The 24,192-nt window shown below is 48.1% G+C and overlaps 1 protein-coding gene across 2 annotated transcripts in view; it reads left to right on the forward strand.

Moving 5' to 3' along the window:
• Positions 1–24,192, forward strand: part of ITGB3 (integrin subunit beta 3) — a 52,621-nt gene that overhangs the window by 25,137 nt on the left and 3,292 nt on the right. Inside the window, exons 4-14 of one of the 2 annotated variants that reach the window (XM_012751082.3) lie at positions 401–653; positions 2,240–2,402; positions 3,042–3,203; positions 4,786–4,881; positions 5,222–5,311; positions 5,953–6,087; positions 7,265–7,694; positions 15,419–15,641; positions 16,694–16,794; positions 19,186–19,305; positions 23,764–23,930. In XM_012751082.3, the coding sequence (XP_012606536.1) occupies positions 401–653; positions 2,240–2,402; positions 3,042–3,203; positions 4,786–4,881; positions 5,222–5,311; positions 5,953–6,087; positions 7,265–7,694; positions 15,419–15,641; positions 16,694–16,794; positions 19,186–19,305; positions 23,764–23,930 (1,940 nt within the window). The remainder of the gene's footprint in view (positions 1–400; positions 654–2,239; positions 2,403–3,041; positions 3,204–4,785; positions 4,882–5,221; positions 5,312–5,952; positions 6,088–7,264; positions 7,695–15,418; positions 15,642–16,693; positions 16,795–19,185; positions 19,306–23,763; positions 23,931–24,192) is intronic. The other variant, XM_075994658.1, reaches the window with a different exon arrangement.

The raw sequence follows: 24,192 nt of genomic DNA on the forward strand, positions 1-24,192 counted from the left end.
TAAAAGGTGTTAGCACCTGAGTCAGAAGATTTGAGTTTGAATCTTGACTCCACCATATATTAGCTATTGGGCAAGTTACTCAACCCTCCGGCATAGTAATGCCTCAAAAAATGTTTGTTTCTTCTTTCCCCTAATCCCTGTTTTACCTAGCTTATCGCCTTGTGTTGGGGTACAAATGAAATATAGGATGAAAAAGCAATTTGTAAGCTCCCTTTTCAAGGAGGACTGGGGAAGTAGGGTCACGAGACTGGAAGACTAATAGGATTGCAAGGGAAGAGAAGGGAGCAGGGCTTTCAAGTTTGGTTTGATCAAGCAGTTACTTAGTCTCACTGTGTCCAAATCTACTTATTCAGTCTTAGAGGGAGAGGAGGAGAAAAACTAATACCTTCCTGCCTTCTAGATGATTCGAAGAGTTTCTCCATCCAAGTACGGCAGGTGGAGGATTACCCTGTGGACATCTACTACTTGATGGACCTGTCTTACTCCATGAAGGATGACCTGTCGAGCATCCAGAACCTGGGCACCAAGCTGGCCTCCCAGATGCGCAAGCTCACCAGTAACCTGCGAATTGGCTTTGGGGCCTTTGTAGACAAGCCTGTGTCACCCTACATGTACATCTCCCCACCAGAGGCCCTCAAAAACCCCTGCTATGAGTAAGTCCCTCCTCCAGAAGCCACGACGGCACCCCTCACTTTGCCCCAGGCAGGTCCAAGTCCTGGTTCCTATTTCTGGCTCTAGGGTAGCCTTGTTGGCTGCCTTCTGGCCAAACCATAGCTCCCCTCTCTCTTGGTGTCCCTGTCTGGCAGATGGGCCAGCCTTTGATCTGGGGTGTTTGTCAATAGAGCCCAAGGCTGTGGAGAGACCTAGAAAGAGAATTCATCAGCTTCTTGGTCACAAATAAATGGGAGGCAAGAGAGAACGGGAGGGAAATGAGATCAAAAGTAGAGAGAAATTTATGGATAAGTAAACAGACAAATTATGATTTCAGAAGGATTGATTCTATTGCTTGTCCTTATCATCAAGGCTGGGAAAACTGTGGAGTTTAAATATAAGATATTAAGTCCTTGGCTGGGCAAGGTGCTTCACACCTGTAATCCTAGCTCTCTGGGAGGCCGTGGTGGGAGGATCGCTCGAGGTCAGGAGTTTGAGACCAGCCTGAGCAAGAGTGAAACCCTATCTCTACTAAAAATAGAAAGAAATTAATTGGCCAACTAAAAATATATAGACAAATAATTAGCCGGGCATGGTGACGCATGCCTGTAGTCCCAGCTACTCAGGAGTCTGAGGTAGGAAGATTGCCTGAGCCCAGGAGTTTGAGGTTGCTGTGAGCTAGGCTGATGCTACGGCACTCTAGCCTGGGCAACAGAGTGAGACTCTGTCTTTAAAAAAAAAAAAGATATTAAGTCCTAGAAGAACACAAAAGAGTGGAAATGACATTTATCAAACCCTTTAATAGTCTGTAAATTGATAACTTATACCTGTGTTTGACACTTTGGCCTACGAGTGAATGGCTTATTTATTTAATTGGTAGATGCAAATCAATGTATTAAAATAATTTTAAATGATGGTTACTGAGTCTGACAAGATATGAATTTACTTTTTAGTTTTCAAAGTCATATGATGTGGCTTTTATCCTTCTATCGGGGTTATAAGGTTTCCGAGTAAAGACATCAGCTATCAATTAAACACGTAAACTATTAGTCTGGGGACAGACATGCTCCTGTCTGGCATGATCTATCAATTTATTGATGGTTCAGGGACTTTAACTTACTGATGGACTTTTGCTTTATTGTTTCTTTAGAGAAGTGGTAAGCATAAGGTGATAGCAACATCTTGAGCCTCCCTCTGGTCTAAGTACTTTGTGTGTGTTAACTCACTCAAGCCTCTCAGTTACTCCTGTGATATGTGCGATCATGTTCTCGTTTTCATAGGTTAGGTTCAGAGAGGCTTGCTGAAGGTCCCATGGCTAGTATAATAATGGGGGAGCTGGGGTTTGAACCTAGGCGGTCTGGTTTTACAGCTCACTCTCTTATCCTCTAGGCTAGCTGGAGGTAAGGCTGATGCGATGCAGCAGGGAATTTGAGGGGTTTGCAGTCTGAACTGTCTGGGTAATTGTGGTTGTATAGAACTGGCCTCGGCATACCACTATCTATATTTGTCCCCCTCTCTTTCCCTCTCGGTCCCCATGATGCCTTTTCCATTGGAGCGTCTGCTTAAATTATCTCCCCTCCCTCCCCAGTATGAAGAACGCCTGTTTGCCCATGTTTGGATACAAACATGTGCTGACGCTAACTGACCAGGTGACCCGCTTCAATGAGGAGGTGAAGAAGCAGAGTGTGTCACGGAACCGAGATGCCCCAGAGGGTGGCTTTGATGCCATCATGCAGGCTACAGTCTGTGATGTGAGTTTGGAGGGCATGGAGTGCCAGATGTGGTTGGCACAGATGAAAATGGGGAAGGAAGTGGCTCAACTCTGGGGATTTCTCATGTGAAATAAGAGATAAGAACTAAGCAGAGCTTCGTGCAGCATGAGTAACACCCAGTTACTCTTGGTATGCAGTGTCTGCTTATATCCACTCCCTGGCCAGAGCTGACATTTCCTTGAACCTCTGTGGTCCCAGATATTCCTTGGGAAGAGCATCTTCCCACTTTGTTTGGAATTATTTCAGAGCCAAGTCTGGGTTAACTTAACCTCAGCAAAGTGGGCAGATGTTCAGATGAGATTTCTTCCAGCCCAGCCCAGTTCCATGGATGCAGGTCAATTGCTAGATAGGCAATATGATTGTCACTGGAAGAGTTATGTTTGGAGTTAAGAAGGTATCATTCAGATGTTTGAACTAACCAGCCATGACACTGTTTTCCTAAGACAACAGAAACCCTGGGATTGGAAAGCTCCAGGTTGGGTTCTAAGGACTGGAACCAAAGCTCTTCTTCAAGCCAACTTGTCCAGTCCTTTATCCAGGGAGGCCCTTGGGTCTTTGTTCTCCACCAATGACATGGCTGAAGCTGCTTTGTCTTCTCTGCCTTTTTTTTTCCGACAGGAAAAGATTGGCTGGAGGAATGATGCATCCCACTTGCTGGTGTTTACCACTGATGCCAAGACTCACATAGCACTGGATGGAAGGCTGGCAGGCATTGTCCAGCCCAATGACGGGCAGTGTCATGTTGGCAGTGACAACCATTATTCTGCTTCCACTACTATGGTGAGATCCCTGGCACCCTCTATGGTCCCTATTCACTATGGCCAGCACTGCCCTAACCCAGGCAGAATCTTTGTGTGAATATGAACATGGCAGCCTTTCCTCTGGGCAGAGTGCAGGGCTCGGTTTCAGTCTGCCCCTGACCCCTACCAACTGGACACCCTCATCCAGGGTACAACCTGCACAACCATTAGAGATGGCCCTGACAGTGTTGTCACTGCCTCCACTGTCACCAGCAGCAGCAGCAGCAGCATGACATCCAGAATGGATCCAAAGGACTTCCATAGGTCCAGCTGGAAAGCATGGCTTCCTTTCTACTCTGATTAGCCCCTTCTGGGAATACCGTGGCCACTTGTAGTTATTGGAAGAAGATAGAGGAAAGAGAGAGAGAGACCATCAAGCATGGAGAGCAGGTCCTGTGGGGAAAGGTTAAAGGGCTCAGAGAGTAACTTGGCGTAGGGAAAGGAAGCTAAGGGATGCCTTAGCTGATGCATGAGAAGACTTCTTGTACATTGTTTTATATGGCTGTAGAAGGTTAAATAAGAGGAAAGGAGTTTAAATTGAAAGCAGGAGAGATTTCTGTGAGCCATAGAGATATGTGCTGATTTCCAGGATACTGAAGCTCTTGAGGTATCTGGGGGAGGTGTGAAGTCTTCATCTCCTAAAGATGATATAGCAACTCCCTTGTCTATGTGGCTTAAAGGGACACCTGTGTAAAGGGAGAAGCCTGAGCTGGAGGATCTCATGAGCTCCCTACAAGGTCTCAGATCCCATGGACATGTTCATGATTTGCCACTGTCCCTGTGTCCTGAGTTCCTTGGTGTCAGCCATATTCAAGCTGAGCACTAAGTCGAGCACTAATCTACACAAGGTACTGGATCAGTGGCTTAGGGAGGTAAAGAGACTCTGTACAGTTCTACCCCAAGAGAGTTTTCAGTTTAGCTGGGGAGAAAGGATATATGTATTTACTAATAACACGTGATCATGATTAGTGCTGAATAGGTGGCACAGTCAATAAGGGCTTTGGGTACCCAAGGGAGGAAAGGTCATCGTGAGCTGGGGGGGTCAAGGAAGGCCTCCTGGAGAAGGTGGGGCTTGAGCTGGGTCCTGAGGAGGGAGGAGGATTACCAGAAAGAAGGCCACTCCAGGTGGGAGAAAGAGAGTGGGCCACTCAGTGCTGAGTGGAAGAGGGAGTGCGGTGAGTGATATTTGGGAAGAAAGGCTGAGACCACATGGTAGAGGATCACGAGGGCCAGGCCAAGGCATTTGTCAGGAGCTCCAAAACAAGGAGGCTAACCCGGTGCCTGGTCCCTGGAAGCCATGCTGTGGTATTCATGCACTGACTTTGAGTAGGAAGAGAGGGGCTTACTGTTGACACCCCCAGCCTGCACCTCTTTATCTCTCCCTGGAGTTCACAACTAGGTCTGTGCCGCTACTTACCCTTCTTGCCTCACTTTCACCATGGGGTGGAAAGGTTTAAGCACCACCAGTGTCTGGGCCGCAGCCCAGATCAGCCGAGTTCTAAGGCTCAGAGCCTAGGGCTGTGTGTGAGACTTCAGTAACTCTGTACCTTTCATTTTTCCAGGATTATCCCTCTTTGGGGCTGATGACGGAGAAGCTGTCCCAGAAAAACATCAATTTGATCTTTGCAGTGACTGAAAATGTAGTCAACCTCTATCAGGTGACTTTGTCTTCGGGCTTCCTGGAGTAGGCCCTGTGATGGGGCACCTGCCCCAGGGAGCCAGCACCGGCCGTGGTCCCCAGCCAGGACAGACCCTCCTGTGGCCCACTCCCCAGGAGCTAGATCCCTTTCTGGGTCTTTCTCCTCCAACCTCAAACTTACTACTAGAAGAGTGCACGTGCGGTGGTGGAGGGGAGGCAAGTCAGAGGCGTGAGGGGCATGAGAGGTTTCCTGTACCTTTGCTCAGGGCTGAAAGCCTGCTAGATATATTCTTGGCAGTGGCAAGTGAAATATCCCGCTTTCCTTCAGTGAGCCCTGGAATCTTTGTCTTCCTTTCTAGAACTACAGTGAGCTCATCCCAGGGACCACAGTGGGGGTTCTCTCCACCGATTCCAGCAACGTCCTCCAGCTCATTGTTGATGCTTACGGGGTAAGTGTTTTGCACTGGGAGCGGGCCTGCTGGGAGATGGGCTCACCTAGCGTACGCAGCAGGGCTCAGATGTGGGAGCTCTCCTCCCGTGCTCCCAGGGGCCAGGCAATGGCCAGACCTGGGAGGAATACAACCTTCTGGGAAACGGTGCAGAAAGGACTGCCAGGGAGCAGCATGGACAATGAGTGGAGAGCTTAGAAGAGGGGGATGGGGATGGTGATCGATGGAGAAGGAGCAGGGCCTTGAAATTGTAGGGAGCAAAAGGGGAGCTGGGCTCCAACAGCGGAGAAACGAGGGAGCTGAGCCATTGGGAAGGTGAGGATGATTATAAATTAGGTGGAAAGTCCTGCTACCCACGGTGACCAGTATGGGCACTCCCATTGCACACCCTGAGGCCTGCAGGAGGGTGTAGCTGGTAGATTTTACCTAGACTCGCCTAGACACAAGCGGGGACAGAAGGAGGGAGCAGGTTCCTGGGCAGGAAACAGGCTCCTAGGGGTGCTCTGGCAGCCTCCAGGTGAACCTCAGCATCTGGCACTGCCAGGGTGAGTCCGGGACTACCTGGTAGATTTTGCTTGGGATGGAATTGGCTCTTGCCTTTTAGCTCATTTCCTTACTTTCTTTTGCCATGTTTTGCTCAGAAAATCCGCTCTAAAGTAGAGCTAGAAGTGCGTGACCTCCCTGAGGAGTTGTCTCTGTCCTTCAATGCCACCTGCCTCAACAACGAGGTCATCCCAGGCCTCAAGTCGTGTGTGGGACTCAAGATTGGAGACACGGTGAGGTGGGCTAGGCAGGGGCTGAAGCTGCAGCTCCAACCCTGGCCTGTGCCCTGGGGCATCTGCGGCCACCTCACCCCTTTCCTTCCTTGTACCTTCCTCCTGAAGGTCATTATGAGTTAGATCTAATGGAGCTGCCGATCTTTTTCTCTGAGGTTTGTCACCTAAGCCATTTCTATGTTAAGTGAACTTCACTATCAGGATTTTTAAAAACTTGAGTTTTGGTTACCCCTGTTTTTGTATGCACAGTATGCAAATGAAAATATTTCTTACCTTCAGCCCTTCCCCAGTTTCCAACCTCCCCAAGGTAATGTTGTTTTTTTTTCACCACAATATAAAATGCGAGTATTATGTATAAATATTTATTGAGCACTGACGATACTCCATAAATGTGCCAGGCATTGTTCTAGCTGCTGAAGATTCAATAGCAAATGGAACAGGCAAAAACACCTGCCCTCATGGAATTTAAGAATGCAAATGTTCCTTTTGCCTCTCCAGTCCCTGCATGGGTTTCCTTATTGGTTGGTTCTTCTCTGCTTCTGCCTAAGGGGAGATGGGCTGGTGGAGGGCCAGGGAGGAAGGAAGCAAAATCAATTGTTTGATCCATTGATCCTTTCTATTGACCTGTCTGTCGATCTACTTATCTTCTAGGCACATGTGCACACACCCCATGTAAGAAATATTGGCCTGAAACACGCTTGATTGCATGAATAATGAAATGTTATGTGGAAGTCAAACAATAGATCCTGAGCTACGGTTGACCACCATGTGGCATCGTGTGGTACAAAATAGTGTGTTATGTTAATGCATTTTGTGGATATTATGTAATCAGTCCAGCTAGCTTAGTTGGCCAGAACAGAGTGATCACAAGATCACAGGTTCTGTTTAGCTTGAGCTGGTTTATTTTACATGTGGAATAAAAAACAGCCTTCTACTTCTTGACTATAAGCCATGTCTCTGTATCCAGTTAGATAAGTCCAAAAGCACAACTATCCCAGTGTCCTTGTCTTTGCTTTGTAGACCTTGCTAGTGGGAAGGCCAAGGAACTCCAGATTGAAGGAGGATAAGATACCCTGTTTGGGTATTCCTTGGCAGGGCAGGGAATGACTTTTTTCTCCAGAGTTGGAGTGTTAACTGGGTCCATCTGTGTCTGAATGCCATCTTGCTTTCCATCCAGGTGAGCTTCAGCATTGAGGCCAAGGTACGCGGCTGCCCCAAGGAGAAGGAGAAGTCCTTCACCATCAAACCTGTGGGCTTCAAGGACAGCCTCACCATCCAGGTCACCTTCGACTGCGACTGTGCCTGTCAGGCCCAGGCTGAGCCTCACAGCCGCCGCTGCAACAATGGCAATGGGACCTTTGAGTGTGGGGTGTGCCGCTGCGGGCCTGGCTGGCTGGGGTCCCAGTGCGAATGCTCAGAGGAGGACTACCGCCCCTCCCAGCAGGATGAGTGCAGCCCCCGGGAGGGCCAGCCCATCTGCAGCCAGCGGGGCGAGTGCCTCTGTGGTCAGTGTGTCTGCCACAGCAGTGACTTTGGCAAGATCACCGGCAAGTACTGCGAGTGCGATGACTTCTCCTGCGTCCGCTACAAGGGGGAGATGTGCTCAGGTGAGTAGGACGTCAGACCCAGCCATCTGGGAACCCACATACCCTCACACATCTGCAGCCTCTGGAAACACAGGTGAGGGCTGGAGGTGGGCAAAGGCAGGCAAAGCTGTAAGTCATTGATCCCTACTCTTTTTGAGTATAAGGACCAACCTCCTTTTCAAGTTAAAAAATCACTAGTAAATGACAATTAAATGTTTAGTATTTATAGACTTAGAAAACATATGATATCAGAATATATAATAAAGTTAGTAATAATTTTACATGAATTTATCTTTTTATCCCAAGAGGCTTGAAAAATAGCAGTATACATGCAAGACATTGAAGCACACTTAATGAACTAATATACTTAGAACAATGTCCGGAAAATGGTATGATATTAAATGTTAGCACTATTTTATTATCACTGTTACTACTATTGGCACCATTGTTACTTTTTGGGTTCTAGATCTGTGCTGTCCAATATGGTAGCCATTAGCCACATGTGGCTATTTAATCAAAGTAAAAAAAATAAAAAGTTCAGTTCTTCAGTTGATCAGTAGCCACATGTGGCTAGGGGCTGCCATATTGGACAGCACAGATCTAGAACATTTCAACCTGACAGAAATTTTGTTGGGTAGTGCTGCCGCAGGGAGTCCCTGCCTACAGACTGGGGACTACGATTTTGAGTCCTTCTACCTGCAGGGTGCTGAGTTTCCTTCTCATTACTAAAGGCAGTAAAATCTCAAGGCCTACTGATTATCTCAAACTGGTGTCTCCTCGCCCCCAAAGCCATCCCTGGGTCACCTCCCCAGCTAGTAGTCAAACTAATGCTAATGTAGTCTTTATCTGCAGACATGCTGCCAGTGGTCTCACACGGCAAACAGGCAGCCCGAGATGTTCCTGCGGCACTAGGGATAGGTTTTGCTGAGCCACAATTGCTGCGGCTTCATTCCTCGCATGACAGATAGGTTGCAGACACTTGCAAGGTCACTGGGATTGGGTTATGGGTGTACTGTGTGGCCAGTTGAATGGAGAGATTATAATTGTTTTCTGTTAGGATCCATGGTGTAGACTGGCTACATGTGTGCTGGGGTTCTAAACGGCTCAGCAGGTGTTCACTTTAACTGACATTAGCCTTTAAAAGAGCTCACTTGAGGCTGAGGGCGGTGGCTCACGCCTGTAATCATAGCACTCTGGGAGGCTGAGGCGTGTGGATCTACTCGAGGTCAGGAGTTCGAAACCAACCTGAGCAAGACCCCGTCTTTACCAAAAATAGAAAGAAATTAATTGACCAACTAAAAATATATACAAAAAAAAAATTAGCTGGGTATGGTGGCACTTGCCTATAGTCCCAGCTACTTGGGAGGCTGAGGCAGTAGGATCGCTTGAGCCTGGAGATTCAGGTTGCTGTGAGTTAGGCTGATGCCATGGCGCTCACTCTAGCCTGGGCAACAAAGTGAGACTCTGTCTCAAAAAAAAGCTCACTTGAAAGGTAAATCTGTGTCGTTTTAAAGCCTGCCCAAGTAACATAAAAATGACTCCCTTTTATTGTCTACAATATTGTTTCTTTTACTCATGCTGACAAAATTTTCGAGAGAGTTTGGAGGAAAGTGGTGGAGAGATTAGGGGAGAGAGCATGTCCGCACAGATGAACACACCCAAACAGCAGCAGTTTGAATTAGGGGGTAGGGCAGGAATTTCAATTCATTTTCATATTTGACAGTATTTATATCTAATTCAAAGTGCCAAAGGAAATGGGCAGGTTTTATGCGTGGGAGACCCAGAGGAGGAGGTGGGACTGAGGGGAGAGGGTCGCCTGGGAGGGGCCACAGATGGCCTCTGCCTCTCTGCGGCCGGCTGCTCCTGGTCTGCAGTGAGGCAGTGTGGGAGGACCTGGCCACAGTGTGTGTCCTTTGGCTGCGGCCCCACTGAAGCCACAAAACAAAGCTGACTGGGTCAGTAGCGCCGGTTCCTGCCTGCCACCCGTGCAGGGACAGCTTGTCCTCAGTCTAATCCGTGAGGGAACCACAGGCAGCTGCTGCCGCCTCCCTCCACCTCCTCTTGCCAGGCTGTCAGGTGCCGGCTGGCCTCAGGTCTGGGCTCTTGGTGCCGTCATTACATGCTCCAGCGACAGGTACTCAGGGACACACGTTCATTGAGCACCTGTGCTGTGCCAGCATTTGGTCCCTGTGAGTGAACAGGGGTCATGTGTGATTTCTGACCTCTCAGAGCTTGTAGCCCAGGTCCCCTTTGCCCCTCACCAGAGCGGCTGGCCCTGTGGTCTGTCCTTTGCCACCCCTGGCCTCTAAGCATGGTGGCAGGTTCCTTGGCTGCCCCCTTGTCCCCTCGCTATTTTGGGCATGGTCTCCGTGGTTGTGCATTATCAGCACCTCTGCCTCAAACCTCAGGCAGCGCGTCCTTGTCCTCACGGGCTTTCCCACCCGCCACACACACGGATGGAGACTGACCAGCACCCTCTGCGAGCCACGGTCTGTGCTGTAGTGGGACAGGGGGACACGAAGAGGACAGTTTCCCCTTTCATTAACTTACCTAAGGATAATTCACGGGCAGAACCTGACCGACCTCAGAGCCCAGAGGCGAGGGGTCGTCAGGGAGTGTCCCAGGAGCCCACTGGGGAGAGACTCGCGGACAGCGGTGACCCGGGTGGCTTCATGGAGGAGCTGGGATGTCTGATGGGTCTCAGAGGAAGGGCTGGTCATGCAGGAGGGGGGTGGAGTGCGCCTCGGCCTAGGAGGGCCAGCTGTGTGGGGACAGCGGTCAGCCCAGACGTCTAGCCGTGTGGGGAGAGCGATTGCTCGCTCACGTTCCCTCTGGCCTGAATTCCCTGCTCCTCCCCCCTCCCTCCCTTCTCTTCCACTCTTTCTCTTCACTCCTCACCCCTCTCCTCTGGCTTTCCTATGAACCCAGGCTCAGCCTCCTTCTTGCTGGAGGAGTGCCATTTCTGTGACATTACCACACTGTGGCTTCCTTTCAAGGGCTGACCCTGCCAGGGCTTGAGGTCAGTCTGCTGGCTCTGGCCTGCCACTTCCACTCCCAGCCTTGCTCCCTGACTGGCCCATCTTGTCAAAGATCACTTTGTTTAGCCTCACAAAGGAAGCGCTATGGCACAAGGATTTGTGCGGAGGCTGAGACCTCTGAGTGCTGCCAGGCCTGTGTGGTGTCGGTCTCTCCCCACCCAGGACCGTGGTCAAAGGCAGGGTGTAGTGGATGCCACGGGGCTGGGCTCCGCTGCTGGCACACCCCTCCCCCAGCTGCCGTGAGGGTTGGCTGGTGACGGCTCACAGCTGCCCCTTCTCTGGAGGACTGCCCTCGGCTGACGGCTGACGAGAGCTGCCTTGCCCCCAGATGTTGGCCAATGACTGAGGGACAAGGGGTTACACAAGGCCAGTCCCTTTGCCCCAGGGTGGGCCTACACCTGTGGTGCCATTCATGCTCCTGAGCCCACGTGGGGTCAGGCTGAAGGTGTCGCTGGCTGAGACCACATTCCTGCCAGCTTTGAATCTTGCCCTATCTTGCTCTCTCCTTCCTCTTTACATCCCCAGCGAGTCACCTGAACAATAGTCCTCCCCACAAGCTGTACTTCCAGGGACCCCAACCTCAGGGCACAGAGCCTTTCTGCTCTCCCCACCAGCAGGGCATCCCTGCTCTCCAGATGTGCTCAGCAGCTGGAGTTATGTTCCCCACCCTTGCGGGGAAACAGACATTTCTTTCCGAGGCAGTGAAGGTGTGTCTGAGTCTTGAATGCTAGTTGGTTACTAGAGGAGGTGCTGGGGCCATAGCAGAGGTCCCCATGGGAGTCATGAGACACCAGTCAGGCCACTATCCAGCTGTTCTTTCAGCCTGGCCGTGTACTACCCAGCCCTCTACCTCCTGGGGGCCCATCTACTCACAGTGACACGGTTTCCAGCCCATTCAGGATACTTTACCTTTACCCTCTGCCTTTCCTCTGATTAACAGTCAGATTTTTATTATTCATCCACTTCTTCCTGATTCAGAATCCTGGAGAGTGAGTCACCTTTCTGCATTGTTTAGGAGTCAACTTTTAAAGCCTTATTAAGTGAGTATTAGGGGGCTCCAGCAGTGGGAGTTCATGCCTGCCTTTAAGCAGTCTAACCCTCCACCTGTCTCCTCCCAGTCCTACACTTATAATAGAGTGAATAGGTCTTTCCTGCTAGGGCTGATACTGTAACAGTGTGACACAGGGCACACATTGGTGAATGTGTGTGCATTTTCTGGGAATTTAACTAAGTTGTAAACTCCACCATAGTAGGAACCTTGTCTGTCTTGTTCACTGCTAAATCTAGTGCCCAGCATGGGATATGAGCTCAATAAATATTTGTTGAATAAATGGATAAGTGAATAAACATTAATTGTATGCCTTCTCTTTAGCAGATTTCATGCTGATCACTGTTGATGGAAAAAAAAATTGTTTTTGAGACAGGATCTTGCTCTGTTGCTTGAGCTAGGGTGTGGTGGCGTCATTCTAGTTCACTGCAACCTCAAACTCTGGGGCTCAAATGATCCTCCTGCCTCAGCCTCCCAAGTAGCTAGGACTATGTGCACATGCCACCATGCCTGGCTAATTTTTAAATTTTTTATAGAGATAGGATCTTGCTATGTTTCTCAGGCTGATCTCAAACTCCTGGCCTCAAGTGATCCTCCCACCTCGGCCTCCCAAAGTGCTAGGAATGAGCTTACATGCTGGGCCTAATGGAAAAATTATTGTGACATGTTCTCTCCCATCAAGGAGCTCACAATCTAGAAACACAAACAGATAGGCAAGCAAATGACCAAAAAATAAGGGTAGAAATAAAGGTAGACATAAAGTACTGGGAGAACACAGGAACACACACACAGTTGATTGTGCCTAGGAATATCAGTAAAAGTTACAGCAAGGAAGGAACATTTGATTTAGGCTTTAAAGGGTGAGTAGGAGTTTGGTAGTGGTCACAGAATGAAAGGGCATTTTGGGTAGAGGAAGCAGCATGAACAGAAACAAGAACATAAGGATAGTTCAGAAGACAGTGAATCATTTGGTCTGGTAGTTAATATGTGGCAATGTGAAGCCGGTGATGAAATGTAAAGCTGGAAGGAGCTTGAGCCCCTTGTAAAGGCCTCAAAGCTTTGCTAAAGACTTAGACTTAATTCTTTAGAGAATATGGAGTCTTTGTAGGTTTTTAGGCAGGTAAGTGGCATGATCAAGTTGATTGGTGTTCTAAAACAGTGGTTCTCAACTGGGAGGTAGGAGCTGTTTTTGTATTCCAGGAGACATTTAGCAATGTCTGGTGACATTTTTGATTGGCATAACTGGAAACGATATCTATCGGGTAGACCCCAGGATGCTGCTAAACATTCTATAATGCACAGGACAAGCCCCCACAACAAAGAATTATCTGGCCCAAAATATCAAAAAGTACCAAGTTTGGGAAACCATGCTTTAAAAAGAGAATCCTGGCTGCAGAGGGACAATAAACAGGAGAACAGAGATGATTTAGTTGTCTGGGGACAGGACCAGGCTAGGGGCAGGGGATGGAAATGTCTACGATGAGTCCCAGAAACTCAGCAGTCAGAAACTTCCCTTCTGTCCCCGCCACTCGACTAGTTCAGTATCTTTGAATTCCTAAAATGTTCTTGAAATTTCTCACTAGTATCAAGCTTAGTTACTGGACTTCCTGTGACTCCCTTGTTCCAACTTTAGTCCTCTTTCTTCCACTGGTCTGGCCTTATCTTCTACTGGCTAAGCCTGTTTTCTCTGTAAGTTACAGAAGTCTCTGGAAAGACCATATTAGTTTAAATAGGGAAAGGCATTGTTTATAATACTGCATAGAGGCTAAGCAACTGGGATCTGAAGTCACAGGGACTTCAGTTTGAGCCCTGATCCTGCCGTTTACAAACTGTGTGGCCTTGGGGAAATTACTTAACCTCTCTGACCTCACAGAGTTATTATAAGAAATGAACAAATAACATACTAAAGAACCTGGCACAGTGCTTGGCACGTATTAAATGCTCAGCAAATGTTCGTGGCCATTATTATCATGGTTGTGGTTATTGTTGGCACCCCCTTCCATAGGGAATATTTACCTCCTCGGTTAGTTTGCAGAAGACATACAGTTCTGTTCTCTAAATGCTTTCCAAGGCTGTTCCACTACACTTCCAGGGCCACATAGGATATAACGAGGCCAGGTTGAGAGGAGAACTGGGACAAGAAAAACAGGTTGTATGGGTGAGGCTGGAGATAGTTGAACTGTGTCTGTAACTTAAAAAAATTAATTAATTAAGTTTTCAATGTTTAGTTGTAGTACATGTTCTTGCAACTTTTGAGTACAGAGGCAGGACAGAGGATGAGCCAACAGAGGCCACTGGGCTATGGTGAGCTCACTGCTAGCTATTGTCTCCACTGCTGTTCACCTTAGAAATCGCTCTTTTTTTTTTTTGAGACAGAGTCTCACTTTGTTGCCCAGGCTAGAGTGAGTGCCGTGGTGTCAGCCTAGCTCACAGCAACCTCAAACTCCTGGGCTTAAGCAATCCTCCTGCCTCAGCCTCCTGAGTAGCTGGGACTACAGGCATGCGCCACCATGCCCAGCTAATGTTTTCTATATATGTATTAGTTGGCCAATTAATTTCTTTCTATTTATAGTAGAGATGGGGTCTCGCTCTTGCTCAGGCTAGTTTCAACTCCTGACCTTGAGCAATCTGCCCGCCTAGGCCTCCCAGAGTGCTAGGATTACAGGTGTGAGCCACCTCGCCCGGCCAGAAATCACTCTTTTTTCTTGTTTTGTTTTTTTCATTTAGCTTCTCTTATTTTTGGACTTCTTTTCTCTGTAGCATTCATGGGATTTATTTAACCATACTGGCCCTCAGCAACCTGTGAGGTAGGACATATTTGTTCTCGTGCTTACTTACTTGGTTCCATTGGCTGACTCAACGGGCTCTCTCCGTGCCCTCCCTCTGCCCCTGGATGCCCCGCCCCATCCACCCATGCATTCAGGGCACTCTGTGTGCAGCTGCCCTGCTCAGGCATTTGGAATAGCCCTGTGTTCTGGATCTCTCCATTCCTCCCTTCCCCCTGTATTACGATTTTCCCATCTTGCTTGTATTCCCTCAGAGCTCTGCTTCTCATCTTGCAGGGTGACACCTTTGCTGGTTTGAAACATGGAATAATGGAAATTAGTGGCTGATTTGTTAGTGAGAGGGGACTACATTGTCCAAACTGGAGCCTATGTTGTTGTCTAACCCAGTCGGGTGGTGACAATGATGACAAAGTTGGGACTCTCAGGTCAGGTCCCTGTGTCAGGTCAAAAGGAGAGAATTTGGGGGCTTGAGGGGCCTTTTGCCATCAACAGGTCACACCACCAAGGCACTGAGTGCCCTGTCTGGGCTTGGGGCTGTGGCTTAGTGCTGTGCCAGCCTTCAGGGCTGAAGAGCTTGATTCTATCCTTAGATTAGAAATTGGCAGAGAAGGCAGAGGGGTTCAGAATAGGGCAAGAGGAAAGGTAGAAGGCCTGGGAGACTTAGTTCCTGAGACTTCTTTGCTCTATGATGGCTCAGACCAAGTCCCGCTACACCTTGGGGCACCTGGAAAACTGAGTTTGTCCTCACTGGGTAGGGTTCCCCTGGTGATGAGCCAATTCCCTGGCAGTGTGGAGGTCTGGTTGGGGCCGGGGTGGCTGTAGCCTGCTGCCATGGGGATGGGAGCCCTCACCAGCTGGGCTGTGTGCTTTCAGGACACGGCCAGTGCAGCTGTGGGGACTGCCTGTGTGACTCCGACTGGACCGGCTACTACTGCAACTGCACCACACGCACCGACACCTGCATGTCCAGCAATGGGCTCCTGTGCAGCGGCCGGGGCAAGTGTGAGTGTGGCAGCTGTGTCTGCATCCAGCCAGGCTCCTATGGAGACACCTGTGAGAAGTGTCCCACCTGCCCGGATGCCTGTACCTTTAAGAAGTGAGTGGGCAGTTTGGAGAGAGTTGGGAGGTTGGGAGGTGGAAGAGGATCTCCCAGACTGGAATCCCCAACTCTCCAGATCTGTGTCTTACTGATCCAAGCTTTAGCGAGAAGAGTCTGCTCCAGCCAAAGGGCCAGCTCTCCTCTTTCCAGGGAAAGCTTCGGGGAGGGTGGAATAGAGCCAAGTGTGGAGGGGCCACAGTAGCGCCAGCTGGACTTCAGTTGGAGAAAGCCCTCCCTGGGGTGGCATCCTGAATCCCTCTGACTTGGGAGGAAGGATAAACCAGATATCTCTGGGAACATTCCAGTGCTGATGTTCTGATTCTGTGGGAGGTGTGGGGGTGGAGTTATGGTGGATACTCTTTGAAACAGAGGATTTTAACAGTACAGACTCACACCTTTGGGGAGCAGAGGAAGGCCCTGTCAGCCCCATCTGTGGCACTGCCATTCCTCTTCCCACTTTAAGCAGGGCCAGATTCATGGGTGTACAACCTGTGCAAGCTAGCTGTCCAGGGCCCCATGCTTAGAAGGGCCTCATGTTTGTTTTAATGTTCTGCTGTCACCTTGAAATTCTTAATAATTTTTGAATAAGGCATGTGCCATTTTAATTTTGCACTGGGCCCCCAAATTACATGACCAGTTCTGACTTCAAGGTTGCCAGAAGTGGCACAGGGCTCACCATCCTGTCACAGCCCTGGATGGGACAGGAAGAAGTTTAATGAAGGATCTAGGGGACCTCTGGCTGCCAGGTCCTACCTGTGGGTGAGGAGGACACTCCACTCCTGAACTCCACACCCCACCCCATGATTGTCTTAAAGGGCCGTGTGTGTGTGTGTGTGTGTGTGTGTGTATGTGTGTATGTGTGTATGTGAGAGAGAGGGAGACAGAGAGACAGAGAGAGAGAGAGACAGAGAGAGAGAGAGAGAGAGACACGGGTATATGTTTTAACTGAGGTGGAGTAGCTTTCTGGATGCATGGCGGTCAGAGCTGGATTGGGACACGCTTGGGCTTGCTGCTCCCTTGCCTTAATCTCTGTGTCCTCTCTCCTTTAGGGAATGTGTGGAGTGTAAGAAGTTTGACCGGGGACTCCTACACGAGGAAAATACCTGCAGCCGTTACTGCCGTGATGAGATTGAGTCAGTGAAGGAGCTTAGTAAGTTCAGCACGTCTCAGAGTTGTACACACCCCGGTTGTAAGTGTTTCTGATTCAATCTTAGAACCCATCCAACTCCCGTCTGTAAGACGGAAGAGTAGTTCCTACCTCAGGGAATATTGCACAGCCTGATACACAGTGAGCACTTGATGAAAGCTGGCATCTCGGAGGGTACCCTGTGTCTCCACTGATGTGAGTGGCAGGCCTCCCACTTTGGCTTCCCAGAGCCTGCACACTCAGCAAGAGCCTGCAAAGAACTTTTCTAGGGGATAGAAATCAGGCAACCCTAACTTCACCTCCCCAAGGAAAGCAAGATAATGTTTCTCCTTTCACGGATGAAGAAACTGAGGCACAGAGCTGGGAAGTGGTGCCCATGGTAGCCACCGCCTTAGCTTAGGCTAGTGAGCACTTACCAGCTTTACTTAACCAAGAGTGGTAAGCACTGCCCAAGCTTGGCGGAAAGCTTTGCTGACTTGGAAGGAAACTTTCACTCTTGGATTTGTAACCAAAATCTTTATCCTGCAGCCCTTCTCCCTCTCTGGAGCCCCCTCCTGAAATAAGACAGACAGAAATACAAACAGTGGGAAGCAAAACTCTTGCTTGCAATTATTCTGGTCCGTACTTCATCTTGACTTAAAAGGAGATGATCTTTGCTGCTGTTGGCACATCTGATATGATTATCTGGGCCAGCTAGGCATTGGGTGGTGCCCAGGAAATAGTGATCTCCCCAAAGATATCAATCTCTCATGAAGCCAGGAAATGTGTGTCAGTGAGAGAGCCACAGTAAGACACAGCCTTCAGCCAGCTTCTGGGTGGGGGTGTTATGGAAAAGAGTCAGACCTCTGGACCTTTTAGCTAATATCAGAAGCATGGCTGGATGAGGTTTGCAATTTGCAGATTGAGTTTGGAGAGGCAATTTTTCTACTTGCTATGATTAGCTCGGAGGATAGAGACTGTTGAAATGTTGAGATATTTTTATCATCTAGACCAGATGGGTATTACAAGTTAGTTTATTGATAAGTATTTCTGTATCTCTATCTCGCTTTGCCACCATAATAAACATAAAAATAAATGCTTATTTATATAGAATTTTATAACTTACGAAAGTTATAAAAGTATCTTTCATATGCATTATCTTATTCTTCTCCCAACAACCTACTGAAGTGGAATTATAGTACTATTGTTACCTTCATTTTGTGGATGAGGGAACAGGGTATCAGGAAAGTTAAGTAACTGGCCCAAGCAAGTGGTGGATTAAGATGAGAACTGGCCAGGTGTGATGGCTCATGCCTGTAATCTCAGCACTTTTGGAGGCTGAGGTGGGAGGATTGCTTGAGGCCAGGAGTTTGAGACCAACCTGGGCAACATAGTGAGACCACAGCTCTACCAAAAAAAAAAAAAAATTAGCTGAGTGTGGTGATGCACGCTTATAATCTTAGCTACTTGGGAGGCTGAGGCAGGATTGCTCGAGCCTGGGAGTTAGAGGTTGCAGTGAGCTATGATCATGGCACTGCATTCCAGCCTGGGAGACATAGTGAGACCCTGTCTCAAATAAATAAATAAATAATGAATGAATAAATACATAAATTTCTGAAATCCTCTTTCCCCTGTACTATACGATTGGTTTGCTGAAAGCTTGTTGAGGTCAGGTCTGTGGGATGTCCTTTGAGACTCCTCTCCTCATCCCGCTCCATCACTTATTTGCTGTGTGACCTCGGTATGTTTGCTCAATCTCACACGCCAGGTTTACTCATCTGGTTTCATCAGTGTAGGGCAGAGTGTAGCTGGTGGAGGGTAACCCGCAGTGTCCCTGGCAGAATAACAGGCTTTAGAATTAGAAGGGATGGAGCCTACAAAACCTGGTGGGAGTCAGAGGACAGAGGACGGCCCTGGGGAGGCACGTGGGACCAGAAACAGAAAAGGAAGAGATGTAAGAGCCGCATAAGCAAACCACTGAGCATCGCTGAGCAAGCAGAGCGAGGAAACAGAGGGAAGGGGACACTTCTGAATGTTGGGCCCTGTTTACTTTTTCTGTTTAATTATCCACCAACTCTGTGAGGTGGGGGTATCATTTTTTTTTTATAGATGAAGAAAGAGAGACTTGACTTGCCCAAGATCACACAGCTGGTAGGTGGTGAAGCCAGACTTTGAATTAGATTGTGCAGTACTTTCACAGAACCAAAAAGGGCCTGTGCAGGACAAAATATGTCAGTGAGGGTCAGTGAGTGGCAATTGTCAGGCATGACAGCCTCTCGAATCTAGGCATCTTGCACATGTCAGGTACAGGGCTCCTGCCGCATGCTTTCTCAGAAGTCCTGTGATAGGGGATTAGGGTGGCCCCATCTTCTAGTTATTGCTCCATTTTTTACTCCTCTGTCTCTCTTCCCCCAGAGGACACTGGCAAGGACGCCGTGAATTGTACCTACAAGAACGAGGATGACTGTGTCGTCAGATTCCAGTACTATGAAGACTCCAGTGGAAAGTCCATCCTGTATGTGGTAGAAGAGCCAGGTGAGAGGACCTTGCCCCAGGGAGAGGGAGAACCGTGCTAGGCAGGAGTTTCTACCCATTGCCCCTGTTAAACAGAACAGATTAAGTAAGCCTGGCCTTACAAGTGGTGAGTTAGGGTCTGCCATCTGGGTGAGGGGGATTTATAAATACAAGTAGTAGCAAGAAAGTGACTTGCTAATCAAAGAGACAGAAAAACAAAGAGGTAGATAAAGAGAAGAAGAAGGTAGGTATGGCTCTCAGCAATGCATAAAACATATTACATTTTTTGAGGCAATAATGTCAATAAGTAAAGAATTTTAATTCTAGGACTTTATAGCACATGGCGTCTACTCTACTAAATATGAGATGGTTGCCAGGAGCAACCTGCCTGTCACTTCAGAGGAGGCCTTCATGGTTGGAGGCATTGACCTGGCTGGTTCACTGCAGGATGTAGGGGTGGGTTTGAGGTGCCAACCCAAGGCTTTCCCTGAACACTAAAAAGACTTGCTCTTGAGGCCCTCTGGACGTAGGAGGAGCCCCTCCCATCACACACAGACCAACCCCAGGGTTGTCGCCATGCAACACTGTAGATCTGCTCCCCCTCACCACCTTTATAGCCTCCCTTTCCCTTAATCCCACCCAGATTAAGGAATGACTCATTAGAAAATATTTTCGAGTGCTTCCTATATGTCAATCAGGCGCTGTGCTGAGACTATAACAGGAAATAAGGCAGACACGGCACTTACAGGCTGTGGGGGAGACGGGCATGTAAGTCCGTGGTGACACTGCAGCGGGATAAGGGCCATGTGGTGGTTGGGGGTGGACAAGAACGTTCGGGAGTGAAGGAACAGCCTCTGAAAGTAGAGGCAAAATCAGTCGGTCTCTTGACATTTACAGCTGTAGGAGTTTCTTCAAATCAGCTTTTAGACTGGGGGCCAGAAAACCTTTTCTGTAAAGGGCCAGATGTTAAATATTTTAAGCTTTGTGGGCCATATGGTCTCGGCTGTGACGACTCAACTCAGCTATTGTAGCAGGAAAGCAGCCGTGCACAATATGTAAATGAATGGACATGGCTATATTTACAAAAACAGGTGGCAGGCCACATTTGGCTCATGTGGAGTTGGCCTACGCCTCTGTGTTCTTTACTGGTGTTTTCGGTAATTGGGGTAACCCCCCGACATTTGAGTGCCTCTGCTTCAGACATGTCCTCTCCCCTGAGGAGCCTTCTCAGAGCTTCTTTAGCCTCTGTACCTACCGCTGACAAGGTTTGGTGCTTCTGTTTGACTCCCAGAGCATCTGTGCCTCCCTTATAAGGGCCTTCATCACACGAGTAAATTGCTCCTTTAATCATCTCGTCAGTAGGTCCTAAGATCCAGGAACGCAGGAATCATGTCTGTCTTATTTATTATTATATCCCTGTACTTAGCTCAGTCATCTACAAAGAATATATTGAATAAATGGGTTTTGAATAAATAAATTAATAGGGCAGATTAGTCCTATAGGACAAGTGGGCTTATTTTTTAGGAGAATTCTGGCTGCATGGGGAAGCTAGGGCATGACGGTGGGAAATGGGCAGCAGCAAAGCCTGGAGGAGCTACCTCGTGTTGCACTTCCTTAGGATGGGGCTGCCATACCTGTGTCACCAGGGAGTTGCTGTCTCTGTGGGTAGAGGAGACCATTGTCCCCCATCTGGAATATTATTGGGTCAGCCCTTCCCAGAGCTTTTATCCTTTATAAAAGAGAAGGAAGGTATAAAAAGGGAACCTCCTTAATTTTATTTAGTGACTCAAGGAAAAGTTGACATGGGCAGAGGAGAGGGAAGTCTGGGTATGTCTGTAAGGGAGCAAGTGTGTGTCCCACTCACCCACATTAACACAATGCATGATTTTTCTACACTCTGTTTGTACCTTTGTCCCTTCTTATTTCAGAAGGCTGGTGCGTCTTTGCTTTGGGATTTACCATTATTTCATCTCTTTGCTGGTGCTTGGGCTATATCACTCACCAAAATCATTTGGCTTGGCATTTTGAGCCTGGAACCTGTTGCCTGAAGTTGTGGGGCGCATAGGTGATGAGAACCTGGGATGGTACAAGTAGCCCCTGGTGGGTACCTCTTCAGGTTCACTGCTGGTAGACCCCTTATTCCACATTAGGAGATGAGACACCAGATCCATACACCTGTATTTCCTGTCTGGTTGCCCTGGAATTCCAGACTCTGCCTCCCCTCTCATCCTCTACCCCAATCACTTCCAGGGGCTGTGTCTTTGAGTAGAATGTAGCAGCTGGGGTCCCAGAGCATAGGGGGAGATTATTCTCTTTCTCTTCCCCAACTTGTGCTCTTGCAGATGCTCTTTTTGCAGGGCTGAGCCACTGCAGGGCAGTAAAGAGAGCATTGCCAAATGGTTTGGCATTGGCCAAGTGGAGTTTAGCCACATGGAATGGGCTCCTCCTGAGCTGGGTTCTTGTCACTCCCAGATAGGGTTGCCAGATAAAATACGGTATGTCCCAAGCAATATTTGGTTCTTATATAGAAAAAAAGAATTCATTGTTTATCTGAAATTCAAATTTGTCTTGGCTTCCTGTAGTTTTGTTTGCTAAATCTGCCAACGCTACCCAGACTTCCCTGACCTCGAGTCACTCACCATGCATCTACTGCGGTGGCTGAGAGGCCCCTCCAGGGACCACCTGACCTTGTCTTCTGCTTCCAGGAAGCCTGCCACCCACTCCTTTCAGGACAGGTGGCTAACAGATGGTTTTCCCCTGAAGACCTCCTGGCACTCTACCTGTCCTGCCCATACTGATATGCAGAATTAAAGAGATTTCACTTTGAGGTTTGAGGGTCAGCCTTACCCCAATCTTCTAGAGAATTCATAATTGTTTTTCCCAAAAGAACTGGGGCCCTCCACTCCTGGGAACTTGGACACTGGAACCTCACAGCCTCTCTCCAGGCGCTTCTTTAATTACAGACAGGTTGTAATTTGGCGGGTTGGGCGATGGCCAGCCTGGGTTTGTGGTGGTGGTGGTTTCTGTGTAGAGTGTGGTGAGCAGAGGGTGTGTGTTTAGAGAAGAAGGTGGGAGACAGGGTGGAAAAGTGGATGTGACTTCCTCTCCAGACTCATCAGTACCCACATATACAAACACCTGGTTTCATAACACTTGAGGTTACTGGAGTGAGGTCACCGCTCAGACACCTGATGTTTATGGGAAACAGAGCTCTGCAGAATATACTCAGCTTGACCCCCAGAGGGGTTGCATGCCTCTGTCTGTGTTGGTTGTTGACTGGGGTTGAACAGGAAGTCAGTTTTCAATAGGGTTATGATTTTAGATGACTAAATATTTTGGGAAAGAACCCAAAATATTGTCTTGGCTGGTAGACCTCCTGGTCTCTAAGGATGCTAAAATGGTCATTAGGTTCATAGCCCTCAGGAATGTAAATATCTAGACCAGGGTAACAGACACAAATGCCTGTTAAGTAGCCAAGTAAATCAGTGAAAACATTTGGGTGTAAGAAAAACATCAGTTACAATGGTAGCTGATATCTATTTAGCACTTCTTCTGTGTGAGGCACTGTTCTGAGTTCTTTAAATATATTTATCTGAATTATTCTGCATAACAACTTATTAAAGTCACTGCTATCACTTTCTCCATTGGAGAAGCAGGAAACAGACACTCAGAAAGGTTAAGTAATTTGCCAAAGGTCACATAGCAAAGTTAAGTCGTAAGCCAGGATTCAAACCTAGCAGTCTGGCTCTAAACTCCACAGTAGCACAGCTACAATGGCAAATCACACTTTGCCTCCATTTAGGGGAGAAAAGCATGAGTGGTGGGGATGCCAGCAAACCAGAAATCACGTGTCTCAACCAAAAGCGGCAGCTGCTCCTTGGCTATAGCCAGTTGCTTCACTGTGGGAATATAGGTCCCCGTGTTTCTAGATTTTTTTTTTTTTTAAAGAGAAGAATAATCTGAAATTTTAGGGGAATAATCTCCTGATTCTTCAATGTTGCCCACAAAATCATTTTATTATTATTATTTTATTTTTAGATACGGAGTCTTGCTGCATTGCTCAGGGTGGAGACAGTGGCTATTCACATGCACAACCTTAGCTCACTGCAGCCTTGAACTCCTGGGCTCAAGTGATCCTCCTCTTTCAGCCTCCCCAGTAGCTGGGACTGCAGGCACATGCCACCATGCCTGGCTATAAAATCAATTTTTAAAATAAACATTTGGGTGAACTGTCGCCCTCGGTATTGTTGGATTCTCTCCAGGGGTGACCAGTTGGAGACATCTGATTTAAACCACTCAGGACAGATTATTGCTGTCCTAAAGATTGCCCCCTTTTCCAGAAAATAATTAATTAATTTAAAAAAATGTCTTATTTCCTTCAGAGACCTTTATTACTTTGTCAAGAAACCTTATTCATAGCCAGTTCCAGGGATTCCTGCTTCATTCACAACCGCTCTGCTCTGTGCTTCTTCCTGACAGAGTGTCCCAAGGGCCCTGACATCCTGGTGGTCCTGCTTTCAGTGATGGGGGCCATTCTGCTCATCGGCCTTGCCACTCTGCTCATCTGGAAGCTCCTCATCACCATCCATGACCGAAAAGAGTTTGCTAAATTTGAGGAAGAACGAGCCAGAGCAAAATGGGACACAGTAAGAGGCTGGGCTGGGCTGGGCTGGGTGTTTTCTAAAGCTGTTGGTTCAAGAACCTGAAGTGGAAGCAGCAGATACTTAGGGTGGCCAGGTTCAACCAGCACCAGAGAGCTACTATTCACAACTACTAAACTTTGGGAGATTTTGTTACTTTTTGTTGGAAAATAATTTGGGAAACCTAGTAAGGGTCTTTTTCCTGATAACATGACAGTTTTGCGGGTATTGCTCGAAGTGATGAGATGAAGACAAATTAAGACTTATT

Source organism: Microcebus murinus, chromosome 18 (assembly GCF_040939455.1).
Source record: "Microcebus murinus isolate Inina chromosome 18, M.murinus_Inina_mat1.0, whole genome shotgun sequence".
NCBI lineage: Eukaryota > Metazoa > Chordata > Mammalia > Primates > Cheirogaleidae > Microcebus > Microcebus murinus.